The sequence below is a fragment of the Schistocerca nitens genome, chromosome 2, assembly GCF_023898315.1.
Source record: "Schistocerca nitens isolate TAMUIC-IGC-003100 chromosome 2, iqSchNite1.1, whole genome shotgun sequence".
NCBI lineage: Eukaryota > Metazoa > Arthropoda > Insecta > Orthoptera > Acrididae > Schistocerca > Schistocerca nitens.
Window position 1 is genome coordinate 734,024,248 of NC_064615.1, and position 13,373 is coordinate 734,037,620.

General features: G+C 40.5%; 1 protein-coding gene across 1 annotated transcript in view; it reads left to right on the forward strand.

Annotated features, from left to right (window-relative positions):
- Nucleotides 1-13,373, forward strand: part of LOC126236937 (cholinesterase 1-like) — an 84,209-nt gene that overhangs the window by 38,546 nt on the left and 32,290 nt on the right. The window contains exon 7 of the mRNA XM_049946627.1: nucleotides 4,505-4,670. Coding sequence (XP_049802584.1) covers nucleotides 4,505-4,670 — 166 coding nt within the window. The remainder of the gene's footprint in view (nucleotides 1-4,504; nucleotides 4,671-13,373) is intronic.

Consider the following 13,373-nt stretch of genomic DNA (forward strand, 5'->3'; position numbering starts at 1 on the left):
ACTGTTATTTTACTGGGCCACCAGTTTCGGGGATATATTGTGCCACCCTCAGGCTCCCTGGTTGAAATTCCAAACTCGGTTCCGGTCAAATTAGGGGCCATCATTTCGGCAGATGATGTTTGAAGTGATCGCTGTATCAAGCAGAAATCTACTGATATTAGTCTTTGAGTGGTGGCCCATAATTTGACCGGAACCGAGATTGGAATCTTCCCACACGTCGGTCAGGGGATATGAGGATGGCGTAACATATCGCCGAAATTGGTACCAATATAAAATAACATTCCGAAAATTTGACGACTGAAAAGTGTTTGATTTGACATTCAGTACACGTTCTCTGAGATTATTTGCTGAACCAGTTGTTCGGAGGTGTTAGGGTATTTCACACACTGTTTAACACTGAAATAAGATTTTATGTGGTTCGGTAGTAGCTCCATTTCTTCACAATGTATATTGGAACGGATAGCCATAACTGTGTAAAGTACAGGGTGATTATAATTAAACTTTCAAAACGCTGTAGAAATAACACCACTTCTCCGAATGACGTCAATTTGCAACGGAATAGTATCGGAGAAGAAAAAAGTAGTGTGAAAATTGATCAATAGATGGTGCTGTATGTGTCAGAATACATAAATGAAAACACCTGTCATGCGCACGACCCACTGAAGTTGGTATAAACACGCCGGGTACACGGCTTTTCCTTCTTTCGCATCTGCGACGTACGCCATGATTGTCTCAATGCAGGATGGCTCTCCGTTTGTAAAGCTGTGTTAGAAGAATGATGACTGTGCAAACGTCGCTCTGCAGAAGTTACGGACACTGAAGGGTTTGAAAATAGGCGCTGGTCCGATGAATGGCATGGGTCTGGAGAAAATGTGCAACCTGGTAGAGGGAGGAAACGAGTTGATTCGACGTCAGTGCAAGCAGTGGTCACAGCAATGCAGGAGGAGACGAGTGGTGGTGCGCAAACGTGTAGTGGACGGAGAATTGCCCGAACATTGGACATACCCGTGAGCACGGTGTGTAAAATCCTATGAAACATTCTTCTTAGCTATCCATTCAAAATTACCCACGTGCAAGAGCTGCTTCCTGTTGACCTGCCAGCGAGAGAGACCCTTGCTTTAGAATTTCTTGCTCGCATGGTAGTGGACAATGGTTGGCCGTGGAAGATTTTGTGGACAGACGAAGCCCGCTTCCATCTGACAGTATATGTCAATACCCAGAAGAGTCGTATATGGGCAACGGAAAATCTACATGCAGATCAACCAGTAACACTTCATCCTGAAAAGGTCACTGTGTGGTGCGGGTTTACGGCATCATTTATTAATGAGGCCACATGTTTTCGGTCCTGTTACCTGTTCTGTCACTAGTAAGCACTACGAGTGTCTTTTGCGCAACCACGAAATTCCAGCTCTCCAATAGCGTGGATGTTTGGATGGGATCACTTTAATGCAAGATAGCTCACGTCAGAACATTGAAAATGTGACGCCACTTCTGCGTGTCGGTACCATACCCATGACGTCACAAGCCGTTTCCTTTGTCTACGATATCATCGTGCATGCATGGTACCAAGATGCCGATTCACAATATATATGCCGGAGAATCTTGCTAAATATGGCATAAAGGTGATGTGTCTCACAGATGCACATTCACCATAATTCACCATATTTATATAATGCTTATTTTTATACGAGGAAAGATAGCAATGGAGCAACACTATCGGAAGAAGAGAAAACGTTTCAAAAGCCGACACAGTCTGTGATTCGTCTTTCCAAATGTGTATACAGAACAAACAGGAATAGCACAGCAGGCAATTGGTTTTTCTCGCTGAATCGTGTAAGGAACTTTTGAAAAACAACTATACATATGTTGAAACTTTAGAATCCAACGATAGAGAAGTTCTGAAAGAGATTCTTCCCGACACAAAGACAGAAGTTGGCTCAGCTGTTTGTGGCCCCAATAAAGAACTTACACTATAGTCTTTCCTTCAAAAAAAAAAAAGAAAAGAAAAGTCTAATTCACTTACAATTCTTTCTTCAATGAACCACTCTGCATATACCGATGAAATAAAAAAGGAAAAAAAAACAGAAATTATTAATTCCTATAATGTCAAGAAATCTGGTGTAGACGCTTTAGAGATGAAGTGTAGCATACTCATCCAACTACTGAAAGAGGAGGTGTCCACTGGCAGTAGTTTACTTTCTAGAATCAGTGAGTTCATCAAACGCCTACGTTATGTATTAACGTAAGTCTACAACGCCAGGATTTGAGTTCATGAAGAGCACAGGAATGAGCGTAATCAGAAGGCATGTACAGAGCAGGCTATAGGTTCCAAACGTACCTGTTGGAATTAGGAAAGAATTTCAAATATTTTGGGCGATCGAAAAAAAAAGAGAAAAATGACAAGCGAGAAAAGAGAAAAAACTGTCGTTGCTTTCTCTACACTCAACAGAATGACGGCATACAAGTGCGTGAAACGTGATAAACCCAACTGCTTACAGTACTCCGTGAAAATATGTAAAATACGTGCAGAAAGTTTGTATTTTTTTTCTTTTGTATGTATTGTATTGTATGTTAACTGGGGACCTAGAAACGAAGGGGAGGCTCCGTCCCCAACGTAGCAGCAGTGGTCCACAACCCACGACGACTACGGCAGTCCACTTCACCCCTCCGCCGCCCCACACCGAACCCAGGGTTATTGTGCGGTTCGGCCCCGGTGGACACCCCCCCCCCCCCCCCGGAACGTCTCACACCAGACGAGTGTAATCCCTAATGTTTGCGTGGTAGAGTAATGGTGGTGTACGCGTACATGGAGAACTTGTTTGCGCAGCAATCGCCATCATAGTGTAGCTGAGGCGGAATAAGGGGAACCAGCCCGCATTCGCCGAGGCAGATGGAAAACCGCCTAAAAACTATCCACAGACTGGTCGGCTCACCGGACCTCGACCCAAGTCCGCCGGTCGGATTCGTACCAGGGACCAGGCGCTCCTTCCCACTCCGGAAAGCCGCGCGTTAGACCGCTCGGCTAACCCGGCGAGCAGTTTTTTTCTTTACTTCCCTATATATCAAGCTATTTGAGAAAACACGTCAACTTAACAAACTATTTTAGAGGAAACAATTACATTTAAGTTGTTCAGTTTTACAGAAGTATAGTGGAGTTTATAAACTATTTCATGAAGAAAATTTTTGCAATTGTTGGATACTGTAGGGCAAACCATGATTTAAACATGATAAAAATACCAGTATCAATATTTCATCAGTCCTTGAAACTGCTATTTACTTTCGATGTTCACTAAAATGGAAATAAATTGCAAAAGTTGGTAATCTTAGTCTCCCAGACTGATGTTACCGTTAGCGCACATTTTTTACATGTTACCAACTAAGGGTTAAATCGTAATGTTTTTGATCCACCGTATCCTCAGATTGCCCTCAAAGTGACTGGAATTTTGCTCAGCATCTATGGCATGTTATTTTGGAGATAATGTTCAAAGTAGTTGGTAACTGTTAGAGAAAGTGTTTCAGTCATTAACGTCGAACTTCTTTGGAACTGCATGGGAAGCGGGCACAGTATCTGATGCTCCCAGTCTGTCAGAAAGTCCTAAACAACCAGTACGTGTTACCTGCTGCTCTGATTGTTCTTGAGAAGTGACATAACTGCGTCCGATATTTATTAGGAAGCAACATAACAGCAACAACTTGTAGTCGTGAGCTAGACTTCCTGATTATGTGTGAAATGCTCCATTTACTGGGAGGTCACATAAACAACAGGAACCTAGCTATCGCATGTTCAACGGAATTACTGTTATTTAACTCGTCTAGTAGATTACGAAATGAGACATCGAATGTAATAGATGAGTCAAGTCGAAGTAGAGAGGAAGTACAATGCCGACTGGCAATGACAAGGAAAGCGTTTCAGAAGAACTGAAATTTGTTAACATCGCATATAAATTTAAGTGTAACAAAGTGTTTTCTAATGGTATTCGTCTAGAGTGTAGCCTTGTACGGAAGTGAAACATAGACAATCAGTAGTTCAGAACAGGAGCTTCTGAAATACGATGCTACAGAATAATGGTGAAGATTAGGTGGGCAGATCGTGTAACAGATAAGGAGACACTGATCAAAACAGGAAAAAAGAAATTTATATCACATCTAGACTGAAAACAAGATCGGTTGGCAACACACGTCTTAAGGCAACGAGAAATAATCAGTTTAGTATTAAAGGGAGCTGGGAGGGGGGGGAGGGGAGGCGTATAGAGACCAAGGGTTGAAAACAGTAACCAGGTTCATATGGATGTAGGTTGCAGTAGTTCTTCGGAGATGTAGATGCTTGCACAGGATAGTGTAGAATAGACAGCTGCATCAGACCTGTATTTGCATTGAAGGTCACAACAACATTCAAAATTAATGACTTAACGAAACACTAATGTGTGGTTTACATGTCGTTATGATTAAAGGTACATTGTAGCAAATTAAATGGTTAAGAACGTATCAAAATTATCTGTGACAGGACAGCAAAACATTGTTCACCTGTGTTTGGGTGCCCAGTGCAGAGCCGGTAAACGATGGGGCTTTTCTGACGGAAGAGCCGTGGACAGCTTTGTCGGAAGGGCGCTACAATCTGGTTCCCTTCATGGCTGGCAACACTGACCTAGAGCGAGTTGGACACACTCAGCGTAAGTAAAATAAACCTCTCTCATAATTTTATTAGATACATAGTTCATTAAAAAATTATATTTGTTAGTGTGGAATATAATTTTAACTTTATTATGTCTTTCCCAAAGATTTAAATTCCAAATGTAGCCTTGTACAGAAGCGAATGATGGGTGATAAGAAGTTCTCATCAGAGGAAAAAGAGGAGGCTCTGAAACGTTGTTCTACAAAGGAATGCTGAAGACAATTATAGCGTGTAGGTGGCCGAGTACGAGTTCCGCAACTGGACGGTATTTCGGTGACTTGCATGTTCCTACACAGCTCGTTATTGAGCAGGGGAAATAGTACCTAAAGTTTAACGTGGAATCCGAATTAATTGTCGGTCCTCGTGACACCCCACATCGTTGAGAGGCGAAGATTAAATTAAATACAGACCGAACACTTCCGTGGTCCGAAAGCGACCTCTCAGTTACCAGGCACATACATTACCACTAGGCCACCAGTCCCAACAATGATGAAGATTTGGTGGGTTGATCAAATGACTAATGAGGAGATATTGTTATGATACAATTTAAATAAAAGAAGGGATGGTTGATGAGACATATCCTATGGCATCAGCCAACCCTCCACCTCATTATCGTGTGAATTGTATAAGCATTGGGTAGGTGGGGGGGCTAAAGACTGAAGAAGGAGATCAAGACTGAACTAGAACAAGAACGTTAAACTATATGTTTGTTGCAGCTGCGCTAAAATTTATATTGCTTTTTATCTGTTGAAAACTATATAGAACTTGAAACATCCCCTTAGAAAAATTTATAAATTACTGTGCTGGTAAACTTCAACGTTATTTGATTTTCAAACAGCTGAGCAAAACTGAATGTACTCAGACATTTCTCTCTTTACTTATTCTGATGAACTGTAAACTGACACACAATATTTTTTTTTGCGCAACGCAATCTGACTTTAAATCTGACTTTAAATAATCCCTACAAAAGAATGGCCCTGACTAACAATAAACTATACATTTCACGAATCACTTACCTCACAAAAATATTCGTTACTGAAACTACTGCAATACAGCGTGCGCCAATACTGCCAGCTACATAAAAGATTCTAAATACTGAAGGCACTAACTACTGATAGGCATAGTTAGCAAATGAAAGATTTTGATAGAGAACAAACAATGTATTTACCTTAATAGAGTTCAAAAGTCATTATATATATATATATATATATATATATATATATATATATATATATATATATATATATATATCAGTTCATAACATCCAGTTTTACAAATTTCGTTTTCTGACGGACACACGTCCAGATCGCTCTCAAAACTCTGCCATCCCTCTCCCAAGATTCACCACTGCTAGCGGCTCACCTTCAACTGCGCAACACTACGCGCTGTTCACATCCAACTGCCCAACACAACAATAGCAAATATTCCAACAATGCAGATCAGCCACAGACTGCACACAGCACAGTCAGTGATTTTCATACAGAGCGGTACATGGCGTTGCCAACATAAAAACCTGAACAAACTAAGTCAGATTCTATATTTCTATTAGGGAGGTGGTAAAAGGTTAGTATACACTAATAAGTGTCTTGTAATTCAACATATTTTTTGTGTTGGAAGTTTTCAGTTCATGAGCTCTATTCAGTTATCCTGTACAGTGGAAAATTCTTAAGCCGACATATGATCTGAACATCATTTTAGAAAGAATTATAAATTTCGTTATGTTATGTCGATTGCAAAATAACTTCTTAATGTTCGAGGGAGTAGGAAACTTTTACTAGCCCTTAACATGGCACAAGAATTTTTTTTTTTTTAGCTTTCACTCGAAGGTAACTATGCTATTTCACATGCCGTTTAAGTCTTTAGATACAATATCGAAGATTCTGCCATCAGCATTATTGTTTCTGACCGAGAGACTAACGTAATGAAGAGCGATGAACTTATATTCTTCAAGATATCTTTTTCATGTTGAATAATTATGGACATCATTATTCTCTCCGAAATTTAGTCGACTGTTGACAACAAATTTCGTGAGCTAGTGCATGAAACGTGATGCTGTACTTTTAAAACCTACTATTTATGCATTAGTCTACAATATGATCTTGGGGGGGGGGGGGGGGGTGGAATACCAAATATTACTTTTGTTGGTCGCTTTTGTGCTGTAGAAACTTGCATCCTTAAAGATGAGCTACTTGATAGTGTAATTATACAACACATTAATCAAAAATGAATCTTAACTTACAGATTTCTTTCCTCTATGAGACTTGCAAACAGCGTGAGACGTAAAAATGTCTTAAAGGATTTATTTAGCAAACTATAGATTGAGGAGTTTTATCATTATGTACACCAATCATTTTAAACACTTTCCCTTAATTTTTACTTTTTGGCTGACAGCGGCGGATTTAAAAATTTTGCGCCACTAGGCACACCATATTATATGCGCCCCCTTCCCCCAAAAAAAAAAACACGTTTTAAATAATAACTATTACCTGATCACTTCACAATAGCCGTTTTGGGTGGGAGCGCTGTGACCTGTTTCCGTACTCTGCTATTCATTGTCCTCAAGGATGCATCAGCGGTCTAGTCACGCTCAGTCAAAATATAATATGGTTCCTGAACTGTACTTGGTGTACGGCAACGGATAAAACAAACTTAAAACTAATTTTTGTAAACACATTATTCTGGCCAAAGACAACAGAAACGAACACAAGGAAAATAACTTTTCCTTTATGGCCTAAAAATTCAGCATAGCGGGCAGGATACAATCGATTTTTGTTGTACATTTACTTTTAATATGTTCTTTTACACGAAACCGTTGAAAATGAAAATAAAAAATTTGTGTTACAATCCTAAAGTTGAAGCGAACATTTCATACATTAGAAATTAATACGTACTTTTACAGAGATGCGTTCAAAATTAAAACTAAACTGTCGTTTTACGATCTAATAACTAGAATGTGTAGTAGATAAAAAAACACGTTCGCAATTAATACATGAATCTATGGGAAAGCGTAAGAAATGAAAAAGAAACAGAGATTTCGGTGCAGGAACTAATAACTAAATAAAGACGAACAAACACAGAACTGGATTTGCAATTACATAATTTTACAGACTAGTGTGGAAAATTCAAATTTGTTTTATAATCTAATAGTTAATGTGTAAAGCGTTAGTGTCTGTGTAGAAATTTGCTGAATAATAAGTGTACATAATACCTTTAATCCATGTAAGGGCTGAACAGTTTTGTGCTGCAGCTAATGCTCTCACCATAGCTTTTTCTAACGGTATTAGCAAAGGTTTTACTTATTTATCGACAGAACTGAACTACGTTATTTATTAACACTTTTACATCTGAGCGTACTCTCCGATAACGTATACTGCCGCGATAACTATACATTTCAGCAGGCGCCAAGAATACGAATCAGTTGTAATATGCTACAGTATCAGTATGACTTGACTGTACAGCGCTGAGCGGCCTGGGTCATTCGGGTATTGTTTAGTGTTGTCGGGGGCCTTCGGTCACGTCTGCAGATAAACGAGATAAACAGGTGATTTAATGAACGTGCTCTACTTTATAATAAAAATAAATTAATAATAGTAAATTTTTAAAACTAATATGGATAAACAAACAAGCTCACCAGTCATCAAAGTTTGCGTCTGTCTTTGGCGGCAGAAAACTCGTTGATCATATCTTTATAGTTCACACCGTTATCAGTTAGGAGGTTGGCTTCGATGTGAGGAATGGACAAGGCGTTCAGTCTCTCCTCAGACAACGTAGAATGTAGGTACGACTTCAATCTATTAAGAGCCAAAAACGAGCGTTCTGCTGAGCAATTTGTGTCACTAATATCAAACGATTTCAAAAGTTCCGCGGAATATACACATTCACTAGGGAAGGAAGGCTCTAAATCTGAGTCATATGATGCTTGGAGCTTTGCTGTACATTCAGCAATATCGTCAGGTGAACAGTTCTTAAGGTAACTGAAAACTGTGACGGAGTCCAACAGTATTCTACAGGTTCCCTTCCTTTTCACTTAGTCGGCGTACTTATCGAGTACTGGGAGAAATGTTTCGACTCTAAATTTTTCCCTTCCTGTCATAAACACTTCTTCAGTCCGCTTCTTCGTCATCATGAAGTTTGCGTTTTCGTGATCTTTTTATAGTTGCGTTCATAGTCTGTATCAATCACAATCTCCATGGATTTCTTTTCATAATAGTCGAATATGCCAAGAATAGTTGCAAAAATCCTACAGTAATTCGTATAATTCATGCATTTATAGTTGCGTTCATGGTCTGTATCAATCACAATCTCCATGGATTTCTTTTCGTAATAGTCGAACATGCCACGAATAGTTGCAAAAATCCTACAGTAATTCGTATAATTCATGCACTGTTTTAGTGTCAATATACAGGGTGTCCCATTTATCTTGACCACCCTAAATAACTGTTTATCCAGATGCAAATTACAAAAAGTATTCAAGCAAATGTTCTTTACCCGTCAGGTGGACATCAATCAACATGATTACCTTCGTTGTAGCTTTGTTTTTAACAAAGATATGAACAGCGGTATGACTTTTTTAAATGGCATCCCGTATTTCTTATTCGGTAATTCATTTCCTCTCCTAAAGTCCTATTGAAAAATGTATCACAGTGTACCCTTCACTGAAACAGAACGTTATTAATTACATAACACAACATTGACTTTGAGTCCGGAATCACAAACTCATCCACTTGCTGGAGTTGTCAGAAAACAAATGTAAACCAAGTCAAGACATAACACAAAATTGACTTTGCCTCTCCTGTACCTTTGCCCACGAGTAGAACATTCAAAGGTGCTCAATGGTGACCCCGGACACCGATACACTGGTGCACTCGTTGAATGAAAGAATATTTTCTGCTTCCAGTGTTGCCTGCTGAAGAGAATTGCAAGCAAGCACGATACGTTCCTGCATGTCCTCTGGAGTTGTTGGAGTATCGCGAAAGACAACGTCTTTTATGCATCCTCAAAGAAAAAAATCTAAACTATTTAAATCAGGAGACCTAGCAGGCCAAGTAACTGTTCCTCCTCGACCAATCCATCTGGCAGAATACCTTCGGTTCAGAACACAACCTGCACGCAAGACATTATGTGCTGGACATCCATTGTATTGCCACCACATAAGCATTCTGGTTCTTAGCGGCACTTCATCCAGAAGAGAGGAAAATTCGTCTCTGGAAGTTGGCATACACTGTTCCATTTAGACAACAATTTATGAAATAAGGGCCAATAATTGTAATACCAGGCACCCCACACCAACTCTCCACTGAGGCTCATGTTCCACCTGTGTAAGCCATCGTGGGTTGTCGCTGGACCAATAATCCATGTTCCTTGTATTTCCCTGTCCTTTGTTTGAGAAGGAACATTCATCGGTACATATAACACTGGAGAAGAAGTTCAGGTTGGCGAGGATTTTCTGCTGTGCCCATTGACAGAACTGTACGCGATTCTGGAAATCATTCACAAGCAATTCTTGATGTAGTTGTACATGGTAAGGATGGAACCGGTGACGTGTAAGAATATTATGTACACTGGTTTTAGGAATGTCAGTCTCGTGTCAAAGCTGTCGTGTGCTCACATGTGGATTCATAGCAACGGAAGCGAGAACAGTAACTTCGGCAGCTTAGTCTGTGCGAGTAATACGACGATTACATTGTCGTGGGTTGCAACTTCCCCTTTCCTGAAGCGTCGCAACAAGACAAGAAAACACCCGTCGGGAAGGTGGGTTCTTGTCAGGATATCGCTCTCTGCACACTTCCGCTACCTTCAACAACAGCAACAACAACAACAATAAAAAAACGATATGTCGATGCAGTTTGTAGGAAGGACAGCCTTCACTGTATGCCTACTCTACACAAACGTATTTAAAAGGACTAAACTACTGTAATAAATGTACCTGTACATAAGAAAACAGCATTGCAATTACTGTTATATTAACTTACATTCCCAACAGATAAGAATTATTTCTATCTTCTCTTTGTTGGTGTACATTCTACTCACACAACTCTTCAACTGACGATGGTAGACGGAATCACTGGTGAGCATTGTATTTATGTTTATATTTGTCCCCTGTCAACGTCAGCTCATGGATGTGTTCCATTACCCCCAGTACCTGCATTAAGCGCTGGGAGCGTCAATGCCAATGTTGGGTTAGTAATTAATAACGTTGTGTTTCAGTGAATGGTTCACTGTGATACATTTTTGGATAGGTCTTTAGGAGAGGAAATGAATTACCGAATAAAAATTACCGGGTGTCATTTTAAAAAAGTCATACCGCTGTTCATATCTTTGTAAGAAACAAAGCTACAAGAAGGCAATCATCGGGTAAAGAACATTTGCTTGAAACATTTTGTAATTTGCATCTGGATAAACAGTTATTTAGGGTGCTCAAGATAAATGGGACACCCTGTACACACTTGGAATTTCAGATTTACACTATTAAATCTCTGGAATATATCGTTCTAAACTGTCATCATGATAACGTTTCTAGTCTGCTGAGTTGATTCAATAAAGCTGAAACCACATCTCTCACAAGCAGTTTTCAAGCGTTTATTGGCTGTATGTGAGGGCATTGATAATGCCCGCCCAGTTTCCATACAGACTTACACATGCTTTCTCTCTTGCTGACCAACGTGTTTATGATAAACTTTTTACCGTTTTGCTTCCTCGTTTAATAAAAGAAAGAAGTTTATCCCAGCGCTGGGTAGAAACAGAGAAAAAATTATAAAGGTCTTGCACTGCATTGAAAAATGAACATGCTTCCCAACAACAGCTTGCAGCACTAGTGCCGACTAAATTCAAAGATTGTGCTGCACAAGCCACATAATGCGCTTTCGGATTTCGTTCTTCTACTACTAACCAGTGAAGGTTTCTGACATATTGCTTGCGTTGTCATATGACTGGCCTCTACAGCCAGTAATATCAATGGAATTTGTAGACAGGACTTTTAGTACGGCCTCAGCTAAGTTTTCGGACTTGTGTCCCGGGTTTGGTGAAAACAGAAGAAAATGGTCAACAGGTTCACCATTCTCGTTCACACATCTTAATATGAAAGATAATTGGTCAATATATGAAATGTTCGTAGTGGAGTGTACTGTTATATAGAAACATTTGGCCTATTTTATTTCACTTATGATAATTCTTGTTATTCGTTCAGAAAGAAGCTCTATTATTTCATCACAAATTGTTGAAGAAAGATACCAGTACACTATGTGATCAAAAGTATCCAGACATCCCCAAAAACATACGTTTTTCATATTAGGTGCAACGTGCTGCCACCTACTGCCAGGTACAACATATCAGCGACCTCCGTATTCATTGACATCATGAGAGAGCATAATAGGGCTCTCCGCGGAACTCACGGGCTTCGACGGTGGTCAGGTGATTGGGTGTCACTTGTGTCATACGTCTGTACGCGAGATTTCCACACTCCTAAACATCTCTAGGTCCACTGTTTCCGATGTGATAGTGAAGTGGAATCGTGAAGGGACATGTACTGCACAAAAGCGTACAGACTGACCTCCTCTGTTCACTGACAGAGATCGCCGACAGTTGAAGAGGGGCGTAATGTGTAATAGGCAGTCATCTATCCAGACCATCAAACAGGAATACCAAACTGTATCAGGATCCTCTGCAAGTACTATGACAGTTAGGCGGGAGGTGAGAATTACTCGGCCGTGTGGTTCTAGGCGCTACAGTCTGGAACCGAGCGACTGCTACGGTCGCATGTTCGAATCCTGCCTCCGGCATGGATGTGTGTGATGTCCTTAGGTTAGTTAGGTTTCATTAGTTCTAAGTTCTAGGCGACTGATGACCTCAGAAGTTAGGTCGCATTGTGCTCAGAGCCATTTGAACCAGCCATTTGAGAAAAACTCGGATTTCATGGTCGAGCGGCTGCTCACAAGCCACACATCACGCCTCGCTTGGTGAAGCAGCCTAAACATTGGACAATTGAACAGTGGAGAAACGTGTGGAGTGACAAATCATGGTACACAATGTGGCGAACCGACGGAAGGGTGTGGGTATGGCGGATGCTAGGTGAACGTAATCTGCCAGCGTGAGTAGTGCCAACAGTAAAATTCGGAGGCGGTGCTGTTATCGTGTGGTCGTGTTTTTCATGGAGAGGGCTTGTTTTGCGTAGCACTATCACAGCTCAGGCCTACATTGATATTTTAAGCACCTTCTTGTTTCCAACTGTTGAAGAGCAGTTTGGGGATGGCGTTTGCTTCTTTCAACACGATCGAGCACCTGTTCATAATGCACGGACTATGGCGGAGTGGTTACACGACAATAACATCCCTGTGATGGACTGGCCTGCATAGAGTCCTGACCTGAATCCCATAGAACACCTTTGGGATGTTTCGGAACGCCCACTTCGTGCCAGGCCTCACCGACTAACATCGATGCTTCTCCTTAGTGCAACACTCCGTGAAGAATGGGCTTCTGTTCCCCAAGAAACTTTCCAGCACCTGATTTAACGTATGCCTGCGAGAGTGGGAGCTGTCATCAGGACCGAGACTTTTGTTTCGTGAAACTCTAAGTCAGTAACAATTTGCTTCTCTTCATTTTTAACTTTTGTTTCGTCCGTATTTACTCCTTTTACAACAGCTGCAGTGCCAGATATACCTTCAGTATTACTTGAACAGGAAGTCGAACCAGCAAGACTGTTTGG